The 26,659-nt window shown below is 38.2% G+C and overlaps 1 protein-coding gene across 1 annotated transcript in view; it reads right to left on the bottom strand.

Annotated features, from left to right (window-relative positions):
* Nucleotides 1-1,100: 1,100 nt before the first annotated feature.
* Coq5 (ubiquinone biosynthesis protein COQ3, mitochondrial) overlaps nt 1,101-26,659 on the bottom strand; it is a 120,396-nt gene continuing 94,837 nt past the window's right edge. Inside the window, exons 5-6 of the mRNA XM_083140257.1 lie at nt 10,324-10,435; nt 1,101-1,325 (exon numbers count right to left, since the gene is read on the bottom strand). Of these exons, the coding sequence (XP_082996383.1) occupies nt 1,224-1,325; nt 10,324-10,435 (214 nt within the window). The 3' untranslated portion in view covers nt 1,101-1,223. The remainder of the gene's footprint in view (nt 1,326-10,323; nt 10,436-26,659) is intronic.

The following is a 26,659-nucleotide window of genomic DNA, read 5'->3' as shown; positions in this document are numbered from 1 at the left end:
CTTCTTGTTCTATATGTATGCTTGGCAGCTTGTTTAATAGTGTAAACATTTTTAGATTGCTATATCTTCCTGCATTTATTAAGTTCTTGTATGATGCTATAGTTACCTTTTGAGATACCAATGTTAAAAAAAAAATGCTAGTAGCAACCATATGGAGAGACATGTGGTGTACACCTATATTTTGTGCATATGGTATTATAGTAGTCTTGCTAGGATGTAGCTATTTTGTTGATGGGTAGTGGTTTCCAGCTTATGATATTAATAATGTAACATAGATATGTATTTACTCAGCATAACATGCATAAAGTAATTTTCCTGCGTAGTTAAGTTGTTCAATTAGTTTTCAGTTGTGTTAATTTCTGGTATAGTGTGATGTAATGTTGATATTTAAAATTGTGTAGATGTCAATCTCTTGTTAAATGCATGCTTACGTGCACAATTTTCTTCCTGATTCCAGCATGTGTAGAACACTTTTTATTTCTTGGAAGGGTAACACGTAAATATTCTTGTCATAGCAGGGAAATTCATTGTGAATTATTTTAGTCTGATAATGTTGATGCAATCCAAAAACTACCTGAAGTTAAATTTTAGTTTGGTAATAACGAAGAGCAAACTATTAAAAATTGTAGTTTTGAGTTTTGTCACAACTATATAAGAGTAAATATGTGATGTTGGTTACAATTTAATGAATTCACTAGTTTTTGGATTGCAAAAGTGAAGTTGTTTTGGTGAATTATCCAATAAATTTTGTCGTAGGTGCTGTTATTTGGGAAATATGTATGTATGTAGATATAGTAGTTGGGAACCACTGACTAGACTCATGTTTTTGTGACTTTATTTTCTCCTGAAGCTAGTGATCCAATGTTAGTGCCATATGTTTACCTGTCAAACTCACCTGTTATTCTTTTGCATGACAACATTCACATAAGAAAATTGGCACAAAAGTAAATTTCTTGGCAGCCTGTACTATAAATGACTTAACAGTATTAATTCCGGAATCATAATCCTAACTTGCACATAAAAAATTCAGCAAGTCAAAAGTAACTAGTATTTCTAATATTGCTGTAGAGGCAAAGTTTGTTTCATTAAAACAAAGATGAAACAGATTGAAATATGTCTTATTGTAACATGTATAAATACAATAAACACTATTAAACTTGTACATAATAATACAATTCTTCATATAAAAAGAACACCTTAGTTTCTATCCTCCGCTATAAAGCTCATAGCTTAAATCCAGAGTGTATGGCTACAACACCACAAGAGAGGTTTTCGTACGATGAATGCTGGAAACCCTCGGCATTTATCATTTGAAGGAATTCTTCCTGAAAAGGAAACAATTGTTAGTTTCACTTGAGGTAATGGTCTCCAAGTAAGGCTTTAATGCGTAACCAGAGGATGGGTGTCCAGGTTTTCATAAATTTATTTTCAGGAAAAGACCACACTTTTCTTGGAAAGTGAAATATTTTCATCCTCCATCCAACAAGTAGTTAGAAGATAAAATTTTAAGTCAATATATTAATTTGGCAAGTCTGTATGGTCCAACAAAATCTCATTACTTTTGAGGGTGTGATGTCAGTATTTTACTTCCTGTGAAAGTTCTTGCAATTCCACCCAAAATAAATTGAACAACTCTCTCAGATGCACAGTTCTCAATTGATGTGTTTTTGTATATCTACTCATATTTGAAAAACATGCTCATTGAAATTCAAGTATGTCATGCCCCATCTGGACCTCCTTTCCTGCTGCAAACATGCTGCTACTAAAAGTTAACAGAACCAAAGCTGCAGCAGGGTCTCATTTTGCAACCCAATCCAAGGATGCATGTATAATGTATGCACACAACAAAAGTACCATTTACCAAAAAGTAGGGATCGCCACAAAATCCAGATTTCAAATTATCCAATATTTGGATAACAGATTTGATGAAGGATTTGTAGAAAATCTATACAGTGACATATGAAAATTAATAATAAAAGAATATGTGGACCGTAAAACTGATATACAATAAAATTGTCCAGATAATCCATATACCGTGCGTCCATTTCGATCTGCAGCCGAGAGATCGGGAGAAACGTGGCGGGCGGCGCTGACGGAGGTGCCGACATTTGCGGCCTGTAATGCCCGCATATTTTTATGGACATATGCAGACATTTATATAAATATTGCAAAACTAGCACTAACCTGTGTTATAAGAGTTGTTCAAAGTGATGACAACCTACATTCACACATTCCTGGCATCGTTTGATGAAATTTTGATTCACACGCAAAAGTTCTTCTTCCGTAATTCTTCCTAGTTCTGCCCTTATATTGTCTTTTAGTTCGTCGATGCTATGAGGGTTATTTCGGTAGACTCTATTTTTCAAGGTTCCCCACAAATAATAGTCACATACGGTAAGATCTGGCGAACGTGAAGGCCATAAACCTCTTGAAATTATTCTGTCATCAAACACCTCCCTTATAGCGTACAAAGAATCAGCGGCGGTATGGGCTGTGGCCGAATCTTGTTGAAAATACCCATATTGTCTCTCATTATCTGATAACAACTGAAAAAACGGCGTGAGTATTTGTGTGCGGTACCTCTCTGAATTTATTGTGTCTTCAAAAAATATAGGCCCCATTATTCTTTTGGCACTTACAGCACACCACACACCAATTTTTGCATCGTGTAACGGAACTTCGTGTATTATTCGGGGATTTTCAGTGCTCCAGCATCTATTGTTCTGTGAACAAACATGACCACGCAAGTGAAACCATGCCTCATCTGAAAAAATTATTAACTGTGGATCAACAATACCATCTACAATATTCTGCAAAACCCAATTACAGAAATTTACTCTTACGTTGTCAGGGGGCCATAATTCTTGCACTATAGAAACTCTGTACGGTTTTAATTTTAGTAGCTTAGTGGCTGTATGTGCTGATGATTTTGACACGCCCATCTCCTGTGAAACACGGCGTAGAGGTTTGTTTGGAGAACGTTTTAACGCTGCACCAATTTCATAGAGATTTGCTTCGGTTAGAATCCGTCGTTTTTGCTTAGGTGTTTTAAAATTTAACGATCCAGTTTCTCGTAATTTAAGGACAAGACGTCTAACCGTATCTCTATGTGGAGGTGAAACGCCTGGGAATTTCTGTACAAATTGCCTACACACGTCTCGACACGAGTCTGTTTTCACGTAAGTGTCATACATAAAAAATCTTTTGTTCTAACGTGAACCTTGCGGCTGGCATTCCAATCGTCTGACTGACACAACACACATACACACTGCAATAACACAAACAAGTAACGGCAAGTAACCAAGAATAACACTCTTACGCACAGTATGAAATTAACACGCTCTTGGTTTACATCTGCCTGCCACTATATTCACAGCTCTGTAGTCGCGAAGGAACAAAAAACTTGAGCTAGGAGATTTCGGATTGCAAGGAAGCTCACGAACACCATTAGCTTTTAACGGTTCGTCTGCAGCGTAATCTTGATACAGTGTTGCACATTTGAAACCTCCAAACGATCCCCATCGACACAAAACTCTTTCAAGGATATAAACTTAAGCAGGACGTTACTGGTCAAAACTATGATTAAAATGTTTTACAGAGTATTATCTGTGGCTCTTAATATAATTTCTAAAGTGTATTTATTTGTGTATATAAGGGTTGAACTTGGAAGAATTACAGAAGAACTTTTGCGTGTTATAACACAGGTTAGTGCTCGTTTTGCAAGATGTCCACAAAAATTACAGGGCATTACAGGCCTCAAATGTCGGCATCTCCGTCAGCGCCGCCCGCCACGTTTCTCCCGATCTCTCGGCTGCAGATCGAAATGGACGCACTGTATATACAGGGTGGGCACAGTCTCTTTCCCCAATCATGGATTTCTTCATTTATTGAGGAAAGCAACTTTGTGCCCACGTATATATATTTATCAGAATATCCTATATCTGGGTACTTGAAATCGCTAGAAAATTATCCGATATCTGGATCTGGCCATTCCTACCAGAAAGTTAGAGCAAATTGTCTGTCAGGCTCCCTACAATTGTAATCTGTCAAAGGAAGATCAAACATTAGTGAAACACACCCTCCCACACCTCTACCTCCCTTCATGGTAGTTTAAGAAGAAAATTCTACCAAGCACAGTAGACTGCAGTGGAACTATGATTTTATGTTCCTAGATCTCTCATTATTTTCACCTTGTCCCCTGAAAAACAAAGGCTCCACTCCACTATAAGCACAACACCCACAGGAAAACTGTCCAAACACACTGTATAGAGTGACAAACAAAAAGAACCGTTAGCCAAGTCTTCATGCATCTTCCCCTCCACCTGTTCAACTTGGGCCACAAGGAAGCCTGCTCCACTCTAACCCTCCCTTCCACATGCGAGTAGGATGGACAGGACACGCGGTTGGTTCTGTGCTTTGGCCTGTGGTCCTATTATAGAATGGAAAGTGATTCCATTCAAGTTTCATTCTTTTATATAAATCGTCAATATAAAGCATCAACATATTTTATCTACACTGTAATGAATACTTTGAAAACAACAAGGAAGTATTGTTTGTACTTAATGTTAAAAACCTTTCTTCAAGAGTGCCTCAAACCCTACTTGCTATGGACAGGGAGCCTGTTGCACCAGACATTTCTTGCATTACATTGTATGAATTGCTAAATTTTTATACATAAAAAATGTTTGAAAAATGAACGATTTCTTTCATCACAATGACAAAGATGTTTCATAGAGGGACTCTTGTATGCAGAATATGGAAGCGAGGCCCTTTACTTGAAACAGGGTGTAAGGGGTGAACCTTCCACGTAGTACACCCAATTGTTAACCTCATTTCCATGTAGTACACCCTGGACTGCATTTTGCAGACTAAGGAGGCTCTGGCATTGGACCTACAGCCAGTATAATCTATGTAGGGCTGTGTGTGTGTTGTTCTGTGTTTTGTCATATGTACCAAGGGCCACTTTACAGCCTCGGCTTTTAAACCAAGAATATTTTAGTCCTCCAACATTACAATTATTATAATAATCAAACCCATACCCATGATTTTTTTGAAGGAATGGCCAGATCCGAAAATGTCTGGGGTATATAGTTGAAATGTTTTATTAAGTGTTAGATTTTATTTAATTCTTGCTTTCTATTAATAATGATCAATAAGAAGATTTCATAGTTATATTAGTCTTACATTCATGTTTTATCTTTATTTTGCATTTGTTGCTATAAGACCCAAACCCAAGATTTTTTAAAGGAGAGGGGGTAGATCCGAAAATGTGTAAGAAAAATTCAGCGAGATTTATTGAATTAGGTTATTTTGTGTTGCTTTTCTGCCAAGTTTGTCTAACAATTATGATGAGCGATGATATAATGAAGGAACGAACATACATTCATTTATGCAAGGAAATTAGAAAATCGTCGGTTATTTTTGTAGTTTTTTTTTATCGGTTAACATTTAAATATTTCATAGTTCGAGAGGGGGGAGGGCATGGTGCCCTCCTTGGCTATGGGCCTGGTAGTTATGGTAAGGGGGCTGGACCCTGTATAATGTGACAGGTGCAAAATTTCAAAATTCATTCATTTTTTACTTGAAACTTTCAGCACACTTTTCAACTTGAAAAATTTATATCTTAAATATTACAAATTGAACAATGGGCAAAACAAAGGTTTCTTAATGATTACAAAACTAACTATTTGCCCCTCCCTTCTACACACCAGGGTCTACAAGACCCTTATTACCACCACTGGAGAGAGGTAAATTACAGAGTTCTGTTGGGACCTGACAAAACACACATGAAAGACAGCATACATGTCGCTATAGTCGGGCAAGTTATTTAAAAAAAAGTAAGGAGTTAGCAGATGTGATACTTGTGTAAATAATAATGGTTCTCTGTGGAGCATGTTTTCTCAGTGTAACTTTTCATGTACAAGTTTAAAACAATACGACAAAATAGGTTTTGTCCTGCCAAATAAATCTCCTCCAGTTATGAAATTATGAAAGTAATGTACAGTAACAAAGCATTGTTACTATTACTTGTGTAATGTTACCCAAGTAACAGAAAACGTAATGGAAATACAGAAAACCATTCAGCAGAGGCTTGCATTATGTAAACTCCCCCCTAACTAATGTCATTTGCCATAAGCGATGACAATATGAGATGGTGAATGATGTTAGAAACATCTCATTCACTCGCATATGAGAAGACATTCACCAGGATGAAAGGTGCATCGGATTTGGAAAATTTGAGAACAACATTCACATGGAACAAAAGCAGTTCCCTGTGATTTGAAAGCTTCTTGATTTACCATTATCATCCCCTGCACAAAGAATAACATTGTAGAAGCATTTTCCTCATCCTGGGAAAGAAGTTCTCAAATAATAATATTTTATCAAATGTAACTATTATCCAGTTGTTCTAAACTTATCTTGACACTTGGGTGCCACTTGGCTCGTAATGCATCAGACGTAGTCTCCAAATTATACCTCAATTGAAAAAAGTATAATTATTTTGTAAGGCGAGATGAGAAATTCCAAGGAGAGGTGATCTGGGCCTAAAGTCGTTTTCACGTTCAGAAGACACAGCGGCACTTATGGAGAAACTGCACAGTGTTGCCAATACAGCGCTAGCTCATGTCGCCGGGAAATGATGACCTTCCTTCACAATGAAGGTGTTACATATTTTGTATATATAATGATAATTATATGTAATTATTAATATTATACTGTGAACGTTACAGTTACCCTATTTACTATGATCCATTGCGATCACTACACACGCGAGTGTAATGCACGAATATGACACTTCAGAAATCACTTAAAAAAGTAAAAATCACTGAGAGCTCGCACAACTGAAAACACTTTTTCGAGAGAGGGAAAAAGTCTGAACAGACCAAAGCAGATCTCTCACTCAAGTAAGGGGAACCTGGCACATGGGTTAGATTCAAGTTGCAACCCAAACAAACAAATTAGTTATGGCCCACGTGAATTGATAAGACGTGAATGACTCAAGCAAGGCATGTCATATTTCTATCTTGAAGCCCCATATTTTGTCACGTGTTGGAAAGCCTTTCAAAGGTTAATATGGTGTCTATGAATTTATGTGCAATTATTAAATTTAAGTAATTTAAATTTTATTATAACAAATTGCATGAAGTTCATATTTTTACTGAATGGAAATAAAATAACAACTCGAAAACTTGGTGGTGATTAGCCGGAATGCTGCGGTGAGTCAGCTCAAGATGGCCAGACAACGTCTCCTTACTTCGCGCGCGGTACGGGTTAAAAAGAAACTCCAAATGCATGGAAGTAATATTTCTGGGAACCTTGGAGTGGTTATAAAAAATAATTTCATTATTTTCTCCACAACTTTGTCGCTGGAAGTTTTTACTTGGAATTACAGAACAAAAAATGGACAGCGACGACATTTTCTACTGCACGAATATAAAAAATCTCCACATACTTTATTTGAATATTTTTTAATGCAAATATGCTTTAAAGTATTGATAAATTCTGAGTACCACCGTCAACTATGACAATTAAAAAACAGTGTCAATTTTTTTAATAATGAATGCTTCAATTTTACGACATGTTTCAACGTTAGGAATGAAAACAATGTAAAAATTGTGTTTTTACAGAAAATCTGCGTTTTTAATTTATCTAAAATTATGTAAGCAAGTTACCAGTTTTTTGTGTTCACCATCGTATTCTCTACAAAATTTCGTACCGATTTTACTTAAGCTAAATTTGTAAATCGAGAAATTTCACAACAGCACGCTCATATTTCCCATAAGAAAAGCATTGCCCATAAGAGCCCATTGTGTCTTCTGAACGTGAAAACGACTATAGTAATGCCCAGCTCGACTGACAGTCTACCAGCTGTAGGAAACCATGAAGATATATATCCCTGAACTATTACAAAATTTATGGAAATCTTATATAAAAATGAAAATTGCACTGATTAATAAACATTCCCCTGTGATGAGTCATACTGCTACCAATGTAAGAAATTTAGCATTTGATATGGAGTTCTTTTATTTCATAAAAATACAGAAATATATTTTTGACAGAGATAGGAAAAAATGCCTTTAACAGAGCTCCAAATGGGTAAGCAGCAAAAAAAAAAACACTTTTAATGTTTTGAGAGTAGTTTTTATCTGCATTGACCTAGGGGTAGTGACACTTTAAATCTGGCCACGTGTGCATACATATGTTGATGCCACCACTATTAGCAGGACTATTATCTATTGTGAAAAACTGGTACAGGATATCAAACGCTGTTACATTTTCATGAATGCTTTAGGAGCATTTTAAAACATCAATATATTTCATATTGTGCAAAGCTTTTCTGCCTCAAGGTTACAGGTGAACATTGGGTGTGCCCAAGGGGGAGGGGTCCTAACCCCTTCCCTCCTCCTCTGGCCCAGAATTCCTGAAAAAAGATATGTAACCCTCCTCCTTTTCGAAAATACTGGGCACTGTTGGTGAAGGTGGAGATGATGGAACTAAAACAATGGCATGGCCATGCCTTACCTAGGGTTTCTGCCCTTCTAGCACATTATGCTAACCATTTCATCACATATATAATAGTTAAAGTAGTACCTGATGTAGGTCTAAATTTCATTCCAGTGTTAGTGTAAAGTTTAATTTTATTTATCATGAGAATTTCCTATTAGAGATGTGACACATTAATGATTACTCTACTGGTATCAACTGGTATAGCCATATCAGTTTATAGCAATTTTCAATCTAATATTTCTGTAATATAGTGCCATTTGGTTATTTTTAAAAACATAAAAAGTACAATTTGCACACCCTGCTTTTCTATGGTAAAAACCAGGTCTAGTTTTTTAAATGCAATGCAGAGACCTGGGATACCATCATCACCAGGCTGCCTATACAATTTCAGTTAGTTTTTTAATAAATAAAAGAAAAACTTGTACTATGCTTCAAATATCTCATATTTCCATTTTGTAGCCCTTTTCGAAGAAACTTTCCCTAGTGGAGGTGCCTATGCAGATGGGGCCCAATGGGTAAAACCCATTGCAGTCACCTGGTTGCATACATTCATTTAGTGCATTAATGAACCATTCAGGTACTTCATGCAACATCTGCAATTTAATATTGGATCAGTAAAACATCAGTAATTGGTATTAGTAAATTGTATTTCTTTATTGGTATCTACAAACATTTCTGAGCTCATATCATCTCCTGTCTGACTGCAGAAAACGAGTAGATACAGAGAATTAATCTACATGAGATACGGCAAGTCAGTAGGAACATGCACAAAACAATGCTGTAGGTTGCAGAGCAGTATGTTGTTTGTATGTCGCTGGCATTGCGTTTGTGAAGACTTAATGTATTTTGCCGTTGCATGAAAGATGAATGATGTTTGAGCAGCAGATGGTTTTCATAGAAACTGTTTGATTTTCCTACCCTAATTTTGCCTGTGAACTCATCCAGTCAGCGCTTGCCCACTTATATTGATGTTTGTAACAAAGGCAGATGGACTACAGATATGCTCAGGATTATTTCTTTTGCAGTTGCAAATTACAATTTTTAGAAAATCGACAACAAATATTTGTTGCATATGGATGTGATGAACAACTTAAGGTAGAAAAAGTTGGACACACATTAAAAAGTGGGACTTATAATTTTTTTACGCTGGCATTCTGTGAGGGTACAATATTTGTGTCAAAAGTTTACTTCAAGGTCAGTTTATGCCCAGTGGCCAATTGAGGCACCACATATGGTTATTTGGATTTTGAGCCATGAAATTTGTATGCCAGAGGGTGCTGATTGAGGTTATATCCCCTGCAGACTATATATTTTTCAAAAGTACCATCATGAAACTAACCACTGACTGTCTCAATAAGTCATAGCTACTTTACAAATTTCTGGGAACAGGGTCTGTACCCAATAACCCATCACCACAAATTATAAAGATTGGTATGTGGAACAAGATGGAACATGAAAACGCTGGCAATTCTCGATGATTTTGATACTGAAAGAGTATTTATTGTCTATTCAAGGGCCACCAAACTACAGCCCATCATGTTCTTTTATGCAGCCTGCATTAGTACTTGTAAAACTTTAAACTTCATTTTGAGGCATTACATTTAATGTAAATATTGTGTAACATGGGCAGTGACCAATAACTCTAGTAGTTAACAGGTCCTGTATAGAATAACCATTTGAGTACTTGTTGTCCATTCTGTGATTTTTTTTTTTTTGGGCAAAACTCGGTATGCTTGTTTGTTAATATTCCAAAACATATTTGCCCCCTAGAATTTTCTTTCCTTTTTCCTAAAACAAAAATACAAGAGTACATACCTGATTTGGAAATTTCCTTATGCTTTCAACGAGGTACTGATACGATTTCCAGTCTCCTGCAATTAGTTGACCCATAACTGGAATCATCTGGAAGGAATATTGATCATACAACCTGAAATCAAGGAAAAACCTGCATAAATTGTATGAAATACAAGGAGAAACAACTCTTTAACACTATCAACAATAATCAATAACATGTAATATATAAGAATTACCGCTAACTAAATCAACAAAAGTAATTTCTATTATACAAGTTACACAATTGACAATACTTTTTTCATATGATTAGGATGCAAATTTACGGGAGGGATGTTAGGGAATCCCTCCCCATAACAACATAATACTTCCATTATATTTTGAATGTACACTTTTTTTATGAACCAAGTTCTTCATTTCTTGCCTTCAAATGTCATGAGTGCAATAGTTGAAAAACACGTGCAAAACAACTGTATTGTAAAACCAACAGATATCAAGAATTACCAAACAATATTTTAGGTGTTATTGTTGCCTTAGTTGAAATTATTGATTTGGTTATTTTACTTCACTTTTCTGCCACTTTTTGGTAATCCCGAAGATGAGGATGAGTGATGATATGATGAAGGGACACTTGCAAAGAACACCCATGTACAGACCGGGATTTAAACCCGGGACCCTTGGCACCGTAGCACAATGTGCTATAGTCCACGTGTTTACTTCGTTAACGTCAAAGACCTGAAGAAAGGTGCTGCCATGAACGTGGGTGGGGATAAATAACGGGCGAGTTGTTTTCATCCAATCACACTCAACCTTCAGCCAATGGGCACAGCTGTCATTCTGCTCGTCTACTCCATGTGGAGTCTCAGTCACATGACTGCAGATAGGTTGTTGCCGTACTTTGCAACTTCAATGTGGAGACCATGGGAAGGTACTTGTGCACGGAGGGACAAGGTGGTGTAGAGTAGATGTCTGGCAACACTGTGCGATGAATGTGATTATTGCAGCTGGTAGGCATGCTCAGTGGACTTCAAAGCCAGCTGGTCATTAACATAGCTAGCGCACTGACTATAACTACTCCACCACGGAGGCTGACAACTTAGTTGAAATGCACAAAGTTCATATGATGGGATAACTCATTCTTACCGGAAATGCTTTCACAATAAGATGACTGTTTCTTGATGCTCATATGTATTTATCCAAAAAAATTAATTTATTTTTAATATTGACTCTAGTGAACCAGAGCTGGAAGTAGAAATTCCTAGGTGGGGGGGAATGCTTTATCGAGTTTGGGGATCATGGAGGCAATGGAGCAGGCTGGGGGATGCTTTTCAAATTTTCTTAACTGGGGGGATGGCATCCTCCATCTTCTCCCTGCTTTGAGCACTAAGTAAGACTTATTTGTGTGTGTATGCAACAAGAGACCACATAAACGGTTTGCCACATACAATGGCAGATGGATGCACAGACAGAGTGAGAAACTCTGCAGGAGACAGGCCAATGACATTGTCATATTTTCTGCTAACCACGCCTTAGCCAGAAGGAGCTTCAATGCCAGTGATTGGTGAATTGGCTGTTGCAGTCACATGATTATCCACTGTGCACCATGCATATGGTGAATTGACTGTCATAGTTGGCAAGCTGTATAGTATGTGAAAAATGAATGTAATTTCTCATGGAGTTTGATATTATTTTATTGTCTTCTAGTATGTTGCTAATAATAAAGAAAGATGGTAATCTTCTCTAAAAATAGATTCTCTTGAGAAGCAACAGTTATGCCTCATATTCATTCATATGGTACATCGAGTACAAATATCCGCAAGGAAATAATAATAATACCAGCTTACAATTATTACGGGGGCAAGGTGCAAAAAGTGGGGGGAAGTACAGTTTACTTTCCTTTGGTACATAAGGTTTAGCATAAGGCAGGGTAAAAAGTGGCAAAAAGGAGGGGAGCAATACTGGGGCAGATACTTGAAAATTGTAACAATTCACAGTAGTTCAGAATGTTTATACATTTTCCATTGCAACTATATCATAGCAAACTACCCAAGTTTTGCTTTAAAATATTAATAATTTCACACGAAATAATCATCGAATTATAAAATCCATTTTTCCAACAAAGATGTTTGCAAAAATAATGAAAACTATGCATTTTACATAAATCCCAGGATTTTTGCATATTCTGAACAGCCCAGTCGATACTTTCCGATACTATGTTAATTATTATTGGTTATAATATTATTATTACATTAACTTTATACAAAATAATCTGACCCCTTTGGGCCTCCCGATGGCACAGTGGTATCGTCGTGGCCTTGTATCGAGTCCCAGGTTCTATACCCGGTGGAGGCACATGATTCGCATCCCACTTTATAAAGTGTAGGCTCAGTCCCGATTAGCCTTACTGTGCATAAAGTGAACTTAAAACACCAACTCAATCAATCAAAGAATCTGCCCCCTTACAAAAATTGTCAGCAATCCCCATGCTTAAAAACATTCCAATTCTGATGAAAAGCGATTATTGCTGTTATATGTTAATACTTCTCTGACCCTTAGGAGTCTGAATTAAGCTACTTAAAATGTGCAGATTTGCCACTAAAACCTTCGATAGTTTCCTGCATTGCCAACAGATGAAGAAAGCACGCAGGAAAAAGTATTAACGGAAAGCACAATTGCAGAAAAAAATGCGAAGAGGAAACCTCCAAGGAGCTTAGATGTCATTTCCCGCTCCGAAATGAGGAAACTTTTCATTTGGCGGGAAATCTTAGGTTGCTTGGCTGCAGCGGTTTCCATGGTAACTCGGGTTGTATGCCCCGCAAAGAAGGAAGCTTCGCGTGTCAGTGTTGCCAGCTGTTCCCAAGCAAAGTCACCAAATCAATTTCCCATAGTTTGGGTATGATGATTTTTCTGTTCTCGCGACGCCTATGGTGATGGACAATTTGATTGATAATACTTATGCAACGACGTTACATATTACGCTCCTGGTTTCGCTGTGTTCGGTTTCTGTCTTCATGATGAACATCAAATAAAAGTGACGACGTTTTGGCAACACAGGGGCAGGATTACATGGTAAGCAGCTGATTGCATCACTCATACTCCCTCACTCGCTTGGGATCGAAAATTCAATGAGAGCTGGAGATTTTTTTTATCTTGGTAGACAAGGGCGTGTCCAAGGGATGTTAGTGTTGTCATAAGTCCCACTTGTGACTCAGGGTTTCTAAAAAGAGAACGTCAAATGTAGGAAAAGATGACAAAATAAAGGTTCACTAAAAAAAAAGTATACGCAACCCTCCCTTTTCGAATATCGTGGCCACGTCACTGTTGGTAGAGCAGTGTGCAAAAACTTACAATGTGAACTTGTTTTAACAAATAGTCTGTGCATCTATAATTTCGATACGATATCGAGAGACAAATTTCCACGTTCACAAGACGAGTATCGTCTCGGTATGATCTGTTGTTCCAACCACGCGACTGCGTTGGAGCTCGCAAAAAGCTGCCATCAAAGATAAAAATTAAATAGGAAAATAAAGGCATTTTGGAGATTCATGGTTGCCATCGCAACATGATTTCAGCACCACCGAGCACGGTCAACTGGATACACTCTATTGTTTTACGCAGAAGGGAAGGGAGGGGTAGGAAACAACCAAGGCAATTCAAGTGGATATTATTGGCCGTAAATGTGTATTTTTAAGATAACCTATTATTTTACTGCCTTCTGTTGCTGGCAACATTGCCTTTCATTTACAATACAGCCACGTGAATTTAATTAAACCTTCAGTGGCTTTTTCATGCGTCATTATTTTTGTATTTACTTGAGAATTACAGGGTGCCTGAAAAGTCTGAAACCTATTTGGGCATAAATAGACTAAAAACAAATATTGACTTTTTGAAATGTCCATAATAATGAGAATGTCTCAATATAGAATTAGGAAATAATAATAATAATGGACATTCGTACTGACAAGACTTACATCAATGAAACAAGCGATATATATATATATATATATATATATATATATATATATATATATATATATATACACACACACAATATTAATTGATTGATTTTCTATACATTACTTCGCTTTTCTGCCACGTTAGGTTAATCGCGACGATGGATGAATGGTGATAAGAGATGAAAGAGATGAAGAGGCAATCGCAACACAACACGATCTTCACACAGGATTATACTGGTCGAGAGTCCAAACGCCAGAGCCTTGCTATAGAGCGACCGCAAACAAAAGAACCTTCTACCAGAAGCCTTCGCGCATCTACCCCGCTATCCGTTTAGCTCGGTAAGCGCTGAAACCTGCTGCTCCACTCTGCCCCTCCCCTATACGCATGGGTACGATGCACAGGATACGCGGTTCTGCGCTGGTTCTTTTGCTTGTGGTCCCACTATAGTCTGCAACCCATATAGCACAAATCTCCAAGGAATATCCATTGGATATCAACAATGTCTAGATCAGATCCATGGATATTATGGATAGCCATTTCTGGAGTCTATGGGATATCCAGAACTGGATAGCTGAAACTCGACCAATTCTAGAGTACATAGCCGACACATGAATAGAACTGGCTGTCAGAAACATTGTCCAATTCCAAATATCCAATACGTCTCCAGATCTTGTCCAAAACGGGATATCCAAAACACATCCAATTCTGGATATCCAAAACATATCCAGATTTTGTCCAAAAAGGAATATCCAAAACACATCCAATTCTGGATATCCAATACATTAAAATGCTTCTCCAGGGTGCATTACGTGGAAGAGAGGTTCACATTTGGGTTCTTCCACAAAGAGTCATTCCTTACATCCCATATATTTACAATGCTAAGGTACAACTAATATAGTACGGGCAATTGGGATGGGCCACCCCCTCTCCCCCCGTCGATCCGCGGCTGCCAGTTACCATGTAAACGGAGTTCCAAGCTTCGTAACCACGCGTGGAAGACGAATAGAACAGACATTGAATGTCAGGTAAGCGCATTGTTGAGCAAACAACTGTGTGTAGGCGTGGAGTGCCCACATGAGGTGGAAAGCCAAAGAGACTCCTGGCTGCGGAGACCAAAATAGAGATAAATGCAGCGTTGCCAACCGTGTGGATACTTCACTTGTATAGGAAGTTAGGAAATTATCGCCAAATCACAAATGTTCGGGCATTGTTAAAAATCAAGGGAAAGTTTGTTTTATGAGATTTAATTTTTCAGAATTTTGTGTTTGGAGTGAATTTCTGATGTCTAAGGGCCGGTTGCACCATCTCCGCTTAACGTCTTATCCCCCACTTAACACCATTTTGCGGTTGTTCAATGTCCGCCTAACGTTACCTAGCACTTAAAGTCCCGTGTAACGTAAGTGGCGGTCGGGGCTCCGCCTAACGCGTTAAGTGCCAGGTAAACATGGAAAAGCAGTACACTGTGCAGCCAACAGATACGTGCAGCACCTAGTATAATCTGTGTTTACACTTTTATAGTTGATAAAATGGCAAAGTCTCGATCAGCTGTTGCAAATTGCGAAAGTTTGCTGCATGTTTTGCATTACCTAATAACAGCAAAAAAAAAGGCGGATTTGTTAATTATCCCAGGAACGGCAATGAATAAAGCAACGTTTGTAAATATATGTGTAGAAATGAATATTAGGTGGTCATTTTCGTGTGTGTTCCGAAAATGTTGTATATTGATATTAGCATTAGCAGTTTCACTGTAATTTCGTATGTAGGATTTGAGTGCATGCGGGCACAGAAAATAAAACCAGGTTAAAGTAATGCGTTTGATGCTTGCAAAATTGTATTAAAATGCCGTTCCAAATAAATTAATGTGTGTGTGCTGTAACAATTTTTTTCAACCAAACGCAATATACGAAATGTACACCATGCATCAGTTGCTTTTTCGCAATCCTAGTAATTTGTAATCTTTAAGATTAAAACACGTGTAATATTATTAGAGTCACTTCCGTCGCCATTGGTGTGAATGTAACACTGCAAATAAACAAGTAATGTGTTGTTTCCGAATAACAACTGGCAAAGATGCACGTATAATATTTAGCAGTAGCTACTCTTACCGTCCAGTTCATACATATGTACGTACAGGGAACAATTTCCGAATGGTGGTGTGTTTTTTACAAACACACACATTTACAATAATAACCTTGCAAGAAACGACATACCTAGTAGTACATAAGACGTAATACCAATCAGAAACGTATACATTGTATATGTGTGATTTTGTATGTTAACTTCCAAAATTGGCAAAAAAAGTTTACTGTTAACAAGCATCCTTACGATGTTGACATGCATGTACAAGGAACAATTTCCTACTGGTTTTGTACCTAACCTAACCAATCCTACCCTAATATTCATGGGAGAGCATAAGACGTAAATGCCAAAGTTTTTTTTTCGGTATTTACTACTTAGAGGAAACGTTTTATGCGAAGTAACATATTTTTAATTACATTGTGCGAGATTTTGTACTTTAAAACTGGCAAAGAAAAATAATAATAGAGACAGGTACAGCAGTATCTTTACGGCGTTGATACGTATATACAAGGAACAATTTCCGAATGGTGTTACGTTTCGTAGATACAAAGAAAATGCACCATTGTAATAAACCTTGCACGAATCTACATGCCTGAAGATGCATAAAACGTGCACTCAAGTTTTTTCTGTTTTTTTTTTTTAACATTCATATGCAATACACATGATTTTGTATTAGATTTTTCAAAATAACTGGCCTAAAAAGACGAGCGGCTAGGGGCAGCATTAGCACCTTGGGAAATACATGTTAACAACACCAAACCTGGCCTGCCTAACCTATCCACGTAGGCATATAATAGCATAAATAAGGTTTGGCAAATTATAATTTGTTTATTTAAGCTATTATGTACATACGTGGATAGGTTAGGCAGGCCATGTTTGGTGTTGTTAGCATGTATTACCCAAGGTACTAATACTGTCCGTATCCGCCCGTCTAAAAAGGACCACAGCTTGTACGTATGTACAAGGTATATTTTCCTGGTGAATATTACTGTTTTTTGTAAAGAAATATATACGTTCTTGCATTGCACTAGCATATAACGTTGCACGAAACTATCTATCTGAAAGTATATACAGCCTGGAGTTTCTTCTTTTTTCTTAATAAGAATAAAACATTCGTACATACAGTACTACGGTACTTTACATTACTATTTGATTCTTCCTTTTGTGCTAAGATGATAGTAATTCCCAAAATGTACCTTGTACATGGAACCGTTGATTAACGATTATTTTTTTTGTGCTATTCGAATTTGTTTTGAATACAAAAATTTAATTTTCATCTGCATCGTTATTACTCAACCAACTTTCAATATTAATCTTGCACAAAAGCTGCATTATAAATAAAGAAGAAACCTATAAGATGGTCAACGTTGATAATACTAATACTCGCTATTCGCTAAAGAAGGGGTTACGGATTGATAAATTATTAACAGAAACGAATGATAAATTAGTAAGAGCAGAATAGAAGATTGCTCTTCTCATTCCGTATATTTACACAAACTCAGATATGTCAGCCTTGCACTAAAATTATATAAATGTAACTTGCATTTGTTACGACTTCGTAAAATTTTGGTCACTGTTTAGTAGTGTTTAATATTTTTTAAAAAGTGACCGTATGTCTTACTGAAAGATAAGACGAGGAATATTCTTTTTTGCATTATGGTAATTGGAGTACGTGAAAAATAAATTGAAAATTTTGTAAGCTTCCCACTACTTCGAAAAATTACGGGTTATATTGTATCATATAACATAAATTTGATATTATATGAGAGTACGACACATGCATTACCTACTTCTACCAGCTGTTTCATTTTATTGCAATAAATATTTAGTTTTCTTAAATATATTTCAGTTGAAAAAGCATGCATTTGGAATTGACAAGCAGACATTAGCACTAATAAACAAACAAAACACAATCGAAAACACAACTTTCTCCAGTTTCTGTTGCCAGGTCGTACGGCAAGCAGGAGAAAGTTCCACCTTACAAGGCCGAGGATAAAAATGCTTGGTACAACCCACCGCCGCCTAAATCTCCCGCCTGTCGTTATCCAGCACTTTGTAAAGTGGCAGATTGAGTGGCGATGGTGCAACCGGCCCTAAGCAAGCGGAGAAACTGAAACCATTCTGACAAATCAACAAGGGCCTCGACCTTACATTTTTTTCATTCATTTGAAATTTGGCATACTGAAAGGGACGCCTGGGGCAGGAACCTATGCAAAGATGCAGATCCATATCTTTTGTATTTCCGAATTTACAGGGGTGCAAATGTGCGATTTCGATCAATTTGTTCACAATTTTGTAAATTGTAAATTGCAATATTTCTGCAATCAGGGCACTTATAGTAGTGATTCGGACGGCGTTAAGCCCCGTTTCCATTACCACAAATTTGCCGCGCAACATGACGCGCAGCATGCGACGCGGCATGTGCCAAGCATTTGTTGAAATGAAAACTGTCTGCAACATGCCGCGGCGCAAGGCCGGAGACAAAATTGCCCCAAACGATTTTGACGTACAACATGCGCCCCGGACAATGGAAACAACCTGCAGCATGTTCCTGGGGGCACGGGCATGCGCACTAGAGTAGAAACAGACGACGCGACGACAACCACGTGCTCGCTGTTCGGACTGAAGCGGCGTCACGACACACGCATTGTCCTGTTATTTGAGTGTAGTTGTTGTAGTTGGTTGTGTAGTTGTACGTGAGTGTTCGTTTTGTGGACAATATGGAGTGGTCGAGAGATAAAGTAGTAAAACTTATAGAGCAATATGAACAGGAGTCAGTGTTGTGGAATGTCACCAGGGGCCCGTCGAGTATCTGAGCGACGCTCGTTGAGCAGACAGGTAATTTACTTCACGTTGTTTGCTCATTGATCAAAATATCAGTGCCTTTGAATAATCTGTGATCAATGTGGCTGCGTCGAGTGGACAAGATTTCAGTGTTTCAAAAGCTGTTAATTATGGAAATAGTTTAGTTGATGTGAACAAAACTGTCGAAATTTTCATTTTCACACCCTTGCACAACTTTCAAAAACTACGGTGTATATTTAATATTTATTATTTGGAATAAACAACACATTCATTTTAATACCATTACAAAAACTGGAATATTACATCACCTTCTGTTACTTGAACTTCCTCTCTAATAACACTATATCGCAAGCCGTTCGCCGTTCATCATAAATTCCTCATTGGTCGCCAGCCAATCGCGGCTCACCACCCCGCCATCCTCATACAGTTTTTCTCTTCTTCCTTTGCCCTCAAGAGATCGAAACACAAAAACGCTATATTCTGCGGCGAGAAGGTTCAAGTTCGCTCAGCGATCAAGTGAGCAGCGCTCGCGGAGCAACGCCTATCTGGCCGTCAAGTAGCTGAGCGATCACGTTGCTCGCTGAGCGTTCAGATACTTGACGCGCCCCAGTACGTGCCTGCCACAAAACTCGTCATAGCTGTATTGTCCATCTTTATACAAGTTAAATCACCACCAAATTATTACAATACAAGAAAAGAAACACTGAACTACTCTAAAGCACTGCACACGCTACACTGCGGTCCTGCATTCCAGTGTTGTTTGCGGGCGGATTTTGCAGAAGAAGTTTTGAATTGGAAACAGTGCACTATGGAACTTGTCAGAATGGAAACAAGGCTATAGAAAGGTCTTGAAGAGCTCTTTCAGATGAATTATCACATGCCTCTATCATTTTCTCAAAAAGAGTCTAGCATTGGAATGCTGGAGGCCAAATGGTGTTATGATACCAATCCTCCTTTGGGCACGCCAATCAGAACTAGAGCTCTAGCGCCTTGAAACATACAATAGGGGTGTGTGGGAGTAATTTTCTGGTGGGACGGGAAATTTTTAAAATCCCGACATTCAGGACGGGAATTTTCGCACGGAAAATTTCCCGACATTATTGGAACTCTCGAATTCTACACGCCATTTTTCCTTAAATGATTATTTTTTGCATTTCTGGAATAAAAACTAAAATTTCCGGCACTTACAATGCAGAAATTATTTCCCGAAGTCGGGATCGAGACGGTATTTCTTTCTTTTCGATCCCCATACCAGCTTTTCGGGATCCTGCACATCCCTAGTAGATGAAGGGATCAACCTCAAACACAATCAAGAGTAAAAAGTTTGACGTCAAAAAGTAAGAGATCACCCCTTCAACGTCTAAAATAAAGTAATCACCCAGAGACTTGTCAGCTAAAGAAAACTCATCAATTAACTTCGTGAGCAAGAAGGATAAAAAATGGATAGCATTCGCCCTTCAACTCGCGCGAGAGAAGGCTGTTGTCCGCCACTGACTCCCGATTGCATATTTCTGAGTCTTAAACAAACGTTGTTCTCAGATCGATACAAAGCCACTAAAATAAACCTCAGGAGGAAACTCATTTTGAGCATGTAGGTAGGTAGCAAGCAGTCGCATTGCAGGTCGCTTGGGGGTGGTGGTCGTCTGAAGCCTTGCAGGACCTCACGCGAGCGCCGGGTGAAAACGAAAAGGACCTTGGGCCATGCTCTACTCCTTGCCGCTCAACTTCCGGCGGACCCAATGTATGCTCAAAAACGCGGAACAACAGCAACACGTGTGGCAGTCAGATTCGTGAATTTCGGAGGAGGGGGGGGGATCAAGTCCGCAGCCAGACTTGAGCTTCAGGGGGGAAAGCTATATAAACCAAGTCAAATTTCAAAAGTTTAACCTTATTATATGAAGGTGAATTATGTGTTGGGGAGGGGGAGGGGGTTCATTAAGTTAATAAAGTTAATATGGAACACAGAAAATGTAGAAATATCGTTCAAATACAGCTCACCGCTCAGGAGATGATCACTGCCGGAAGCGAAGTGAAGTAGCGGCAGGCAACTCCACTATTGGGGTTGGGGGAGTGCATCCTGGGTCAGAAACACGCGCTGTGGTCTCGCTGTAAGATGTTGGTTTTTTGACAGAGTACACCGATTTTTTTCTATAAAGAGCCTGCGGATTGTAATAACTACAATGTTTAAAGAGACTTTCAACGACGGAATTGGCTGTTACAGCACTGGTATTAGAAAAAAAATAATTGGGAAAGCGGAGAACGTTCATTTGCACTTACAATGTCCAAAACTGCAAATGCCAACAATGGTAAACACTACTTTGTCGGTCTAGATTTGGAATGAAAATTTTTGGGCTCATTGTTTCATTTCTTGATCATTTCTTTTATTCGAAAGTTTCCGACACAACACGTGACAAATATACTTGTAGGTTGAAGGACCCAATTGTTACGCACGTCGTGGGAAGAGTCGCATCCTTCGACTTAAAAAAGATAGAGACTAATTTTGTAAAGGAAGAACAAGTTGATTCGGAGCTATATATCAAGAACGATATTTTCCCACGGGAGATGATTGACAAGGACATTGTTCATAGCGGAAGACTTCCTGCTACTCATAAAATCTGCAAATAGACCGGTCTCCCTGCACGCCGTCACCCCTCCTTTGGGAATCTTCTCGTGAGCTGACTGCTGTACATACAGTTTATTTTCAATATCATGCAGAAATCTCATCTTCCCACTCATAGCAGAAGCCGAGAGAATATTCTAATTACTTCCCTGTACTTTGTAAATCAAATGAACGAATATCTGTTCTTTGTATCCTGTGAATTTAACCTTTATCAAGTTCTGAACAAAATAATATCTGATGTCTACATTTTCACTCGTCACTGGGAACAAATTTTAGAAAGTAGTTTCACCAAATTTCAGAGGGGGCTGACGGCAATGCCGGGGGGTGGGGGCGCTCAGCTGACTCAGCTTAGCAACTTTGCCCAAACTAATACACAATTTAAGTGCCATATTTCTAATTTGTAAATATACGAGTATGTGTGTGTTAGTGTGACGGACAAATAAATAAAATGAAATCTGAATGACCGTCAGTCGAACACGGGGTCAAAGTTCGGTCGAAACTAGATCCAATGTGATCATAAAGTAATTGAATCTTGTATGCTCTCTCTACCCCATGCGAACCACTGCCTCTTCGGATATAGAATAGACAGAGACGCCACAGCTCTCTGCCAATGACAAGGAAACATATGCATCACCTGCCTTGCTCGGAATCGAACACCCGTCACCCAATTTGTAATCAACTCAGGGGCTACTTCCTTCCAATTGCGTCACGTGACGTTCAGAAGCAGGAAGCCAACAGTAGCGGGATACATTTCACCACGCACAGGGACTTACTTTACGCCACTCTACAACGATACAGATTCACTTCTGGAACACAGTTTCCTAACTTAGTGGCCAAATGAAGAAAAAAAAAATTACAAAAATCAATCAAACTAGTGCGAAACATATGACCCAAAAAAGGTATCGTAAACTACTTAATACTTTCAGCAATCATTTTTGGTGTCGCCCTGTATAGTCAGTACCATTTCTAAACTAAAGAACTGATCTTGAAGGTGTGACTGTCATTCTTTAAAACATTCACAATTTATAACGATAACAATTTTTGATAAGAAGAATCATTATCACTGTTTTAAAAAGTTCTATCACTCGTAAGTTGATTTCTGTCTTTTATTTATTACAAGCATTTATAGATTTTGTGCTTGTTGTTAATTTAAAAACTTAACAGAACCGAGGACAGGAGGAACTTTTAAATTAATATGGGCGTGTCATCATATGATGCTACTTATGCCAGTCTTTAGAAGTAAGGATCTTTTCGATCTCGGGACCCATGTGCTAACCACCACGCTCCAGAGGTCGGCTTTTCCCCACAACGAGTGGCAACAACCAGCAGGCTGTTATTTCCCCCCCCCCCCTTCCCCCGATCGCGGAAAACACAAGAAACGAATATGTTTTTGTGTGATGATCTGGATTGTAAGAGAAGGGTAGAAAAGAACATTATATTCCCTATACCTGGTGCATTATCATTATTTTCTCTTCAAATATTAACGATTTGAACTTTGTGACAAAACACTCTTCTTTGGAGGTGGTGATGTCAAAAGTAAAAGCTCATAAGGCCTCATACAGAACTCTCTTAAGTTGGGATCAACTAGGGATGTGACGAAGCTGAAAATTTACCGATGCCGATGTACTCACCGATAATTTTTGGAACCGATACCGATGCCGATATTTAACCGATTCCGATACGTAAGATTATTAAACAGAAATGGGATGTTATTTTCAGCATGACAAAAATAAATTTGCTATGTACATTTGCATCTTCAAAAAGTGGTTATGTGAACTTTAAAGAAGAACACAGATTTATTTATTTATTGAGAAAATTTCAGATACAGCACAGGTGGCCATTTTACACTGAAAGTGTCAACGATGAGAAAGCAATAATTATAATAAGCATAAAAAAATAAAATAAATAAATAAATAAAAAATAAATAAGAAATAATTAAGAGTAACAAAACAACATAAAAGTGAATAGCAAATGAACAAAAAAAATACGTAAGAGATGGCACTATGTGATATTAATTACAAGTATTTCTTCTGATAGAAGACCGAAAGGCAAACTCGGAGTCGGAGGAAAATATATCAATACTTGAGGGGAGATCATTGTATTGTGCTGCAAGTCTATAAAAGAGAGATCTTTTTTGAATTTCTAGTCTAGGTTTTTTTGTATAAAATAACCATGTATTGCGATTTGTGCGCATAGGTACTCTAAAGTGGAATTCCTCAAGGACTGTGTTGCAGCGGATTTTGCCATTCACAATTTTGTATAAGTAACTGGAATCATTCTGTAAACGTCGCTGATAAGCAGTTTGTAAGTTTAGAAAAGACAAGAGATGCGGAGATGAAAAATTGCGTAATGAGGGAACCCTGTGACGGACTATAGCTAGGAAGAAGTGAAAGACTGAATCGATTCTGAAGAAGTGAGTGGGACATGCCATGGACCAGACGGGAGAGCAGTATTCTATTATTGGCGAGATGAAAGATTTGAAGTACAAGGTGTGGGCTGAGATGTCACTAATTTCAGTGAAACGGTAGAGTAAACCTAAGAGACGCATGGCCTTTTTTGTGGTGAATAAAATATGTTCCTCAAATGTGAGCTTTTGGTCGAAAACACTGCCTAGGTCTTTGTGAGAGGATACTGCTTTGATGTTATTGCCAGAGATGGAGTAAGATGACTTTAACAGGTTCTTCTTGAGAGAGATAGTGAGAGTAGAACACTTGTTAGGATGTAATGTAAGGTCCCATGTCAGGCACCAGGAAGTAAATGTTGCTATGCTATTCTGAAGAAGATGAGTATCGTCGGAAGTGGAGATTTCCCTGAAACTTTTACAGTCATCTGCGAAAAGAAGGTAATTGCTAGAGGGAGCTGTGAGATGGTCGGCAAGGTCATCGACTAATAATATGAACAAGAGACGTCCTAGAACACTACCCTGTGGAACTCCAGAGAGGACAGGAAGAAAGTTAGAAACAGTTCCTGGAAGAACGACACGTTGTTGGCGATCGCTAAGGTAATCTGTGAGAAGGGTGAGAAATTTGCCATGAATGTTTAATCTATTGCACTCTCAAGAGATTCAACATTAGTACACAAGCAGTTCTTTGAAATGAGAAATGAATTACTGTTCTTAATGTTGGAAATCTACTGCTGCCAGATTCAACTTCAGAAACAAGAGTTTTGGAAGCACTTCTGAAAGTAACGTACCTCTTCTCTTATCGCAAATCTGTTCAGCAACTGTGAACATTCGTTCACTGAATACTGATGCAGCAAGTATGCCCAAGTATTTTCTCAGCACTTGCTTCAGGTTTGAATATTCATTTTTGAATTTCCAATACAACAGCAGATCCTGTTCACGTGGACTAGTTGGTTCAGCAACGTACTGTTTTATTTCTGATTTTGAGTTAGGTTGATCCTCTAAATGAGAGTTTGCAATAATTTTATTACAAAAACTCTACAATGACGAAGAATCAGAAACTAATTTTCAATAAATCTTACAAAACTAAAATATAAAACTTATTAGAAGATAAAAAACTAGTATAATCTGTACCGGTTTAAATATCGGATTTTTGCTGATGCCGATACCGATGCCGCTATGTCAATTTCTGCCGATTTTCATACATCTGTAACCGGCTTCGGCACATCCCTAGGATCAACTATGGCTTTACGGTGTTGCTACATTTTCGTATTTTAGCCGTAAAAAATAATAATAATTAGTGTTAAAATAATTAAGGTTCACGTTGTTCCCGAAGAGGATTCATTTATCCAGTTCTTAAAATATCCGTCAAACACGAACAGAATGCCAAGGAATCAACAAAAGACGAAGGCCAGCCACAACCACTGATCTTCCACTGATATAAAAACACAAAACTGATTATTTTATCGCTTGAAGGGAGTTTTTCGTGTTTTGTCGCTGAAAAGAGAGAAACACCGCATGTATTAAGAAATGTTACTTTATTTCGTACTACTGTAACATAGGTAAATCCGTTTCGGAATTCGTGGCTAGCTTAAACCTAGACCACTAGTGTGTTCCGATATTTCAGTGTAACTAGCGCTACGTAAATTTTACATACATGAAGAAATAGATTTTCAACACAACCTCTACATCATGAAAACAAAATGACATTCTTTCTTAATATTATTTTCCTTATATTGGGGTTTCATTCTTCATGTTATAATGAAAAAACATGCATTTATTGAACATAGAATGTTTCAAAATAATGTCTTGATTGACAAGCCTGTACGTACATTAAGAATGAAGGCGAAAAGTTCAAAGAATGAAAAACAAACAATAATAATATTCATAACACTGCAAATAAGGAACGAATGTCTTGCAAGAAAATTGTGCATGCTTCTAAACTTTTTTTTTCTTTCAAAATCTAACTATTCAAGTCGAATTTACGAATCTCAAAATTACGAGAAAGATTTTTCTCGTTTTACTAGGTAAAGTAAAGTGCTCCCCTGTGCTTAGCACCACGCCATGAAGGCGTATAGGGGGTGTGGGGGTAACGCCCCACACTTTTTTGATCCGGTCATGAGTGAGGGTGATGTGATCAGCATCACGCCCCTGACCGCCTTTACCCCCAGGGTTTCCCCCAGGTAGCCATGTTATTCGACGCTGGGTGGACGCCGGGGCCGCTTCCAACGTTAGAAAACTGACATTTGAACCGGCCGGGGATCGAACCCGGGACCTTGAGCATGGTAGTCAGACGCGTTACCGACTGAGCCACCGCGGCCACCTCGTTTTACTAGGGTTACGTACAATTGACGTACAGTGCACAACGTAACAAACAAAATTAATACGATCGCCGCTTGCACCCTCCTTATCACAGTGCTGCCGTATGGCTGATAACTGCTCGAGGTACTGCTAGGTGGAGGGGTGAGAAGGTGAGAGGAGGGGGTAGGGAAGGGAAT

This window comes from Lepisma saccharinum, chromosome 18 (assembly GCF_977018435.1).
Source record: "Lepisma saccharinum chromosome 18, izLepSacc3.1, whole genome shotgun sequence".
Classification (NCBI taxonomy): Eukaryota; Metazoa; Arthropoda; class Insecta; order Zygentoma; family Lepismatidae; genus Lepisma; species Lepisma saccharinum.
Note: the sequence above shows the minus strand (reverse complement) of the source record. Positions and strands in the feature narration are given on the sequence as shown.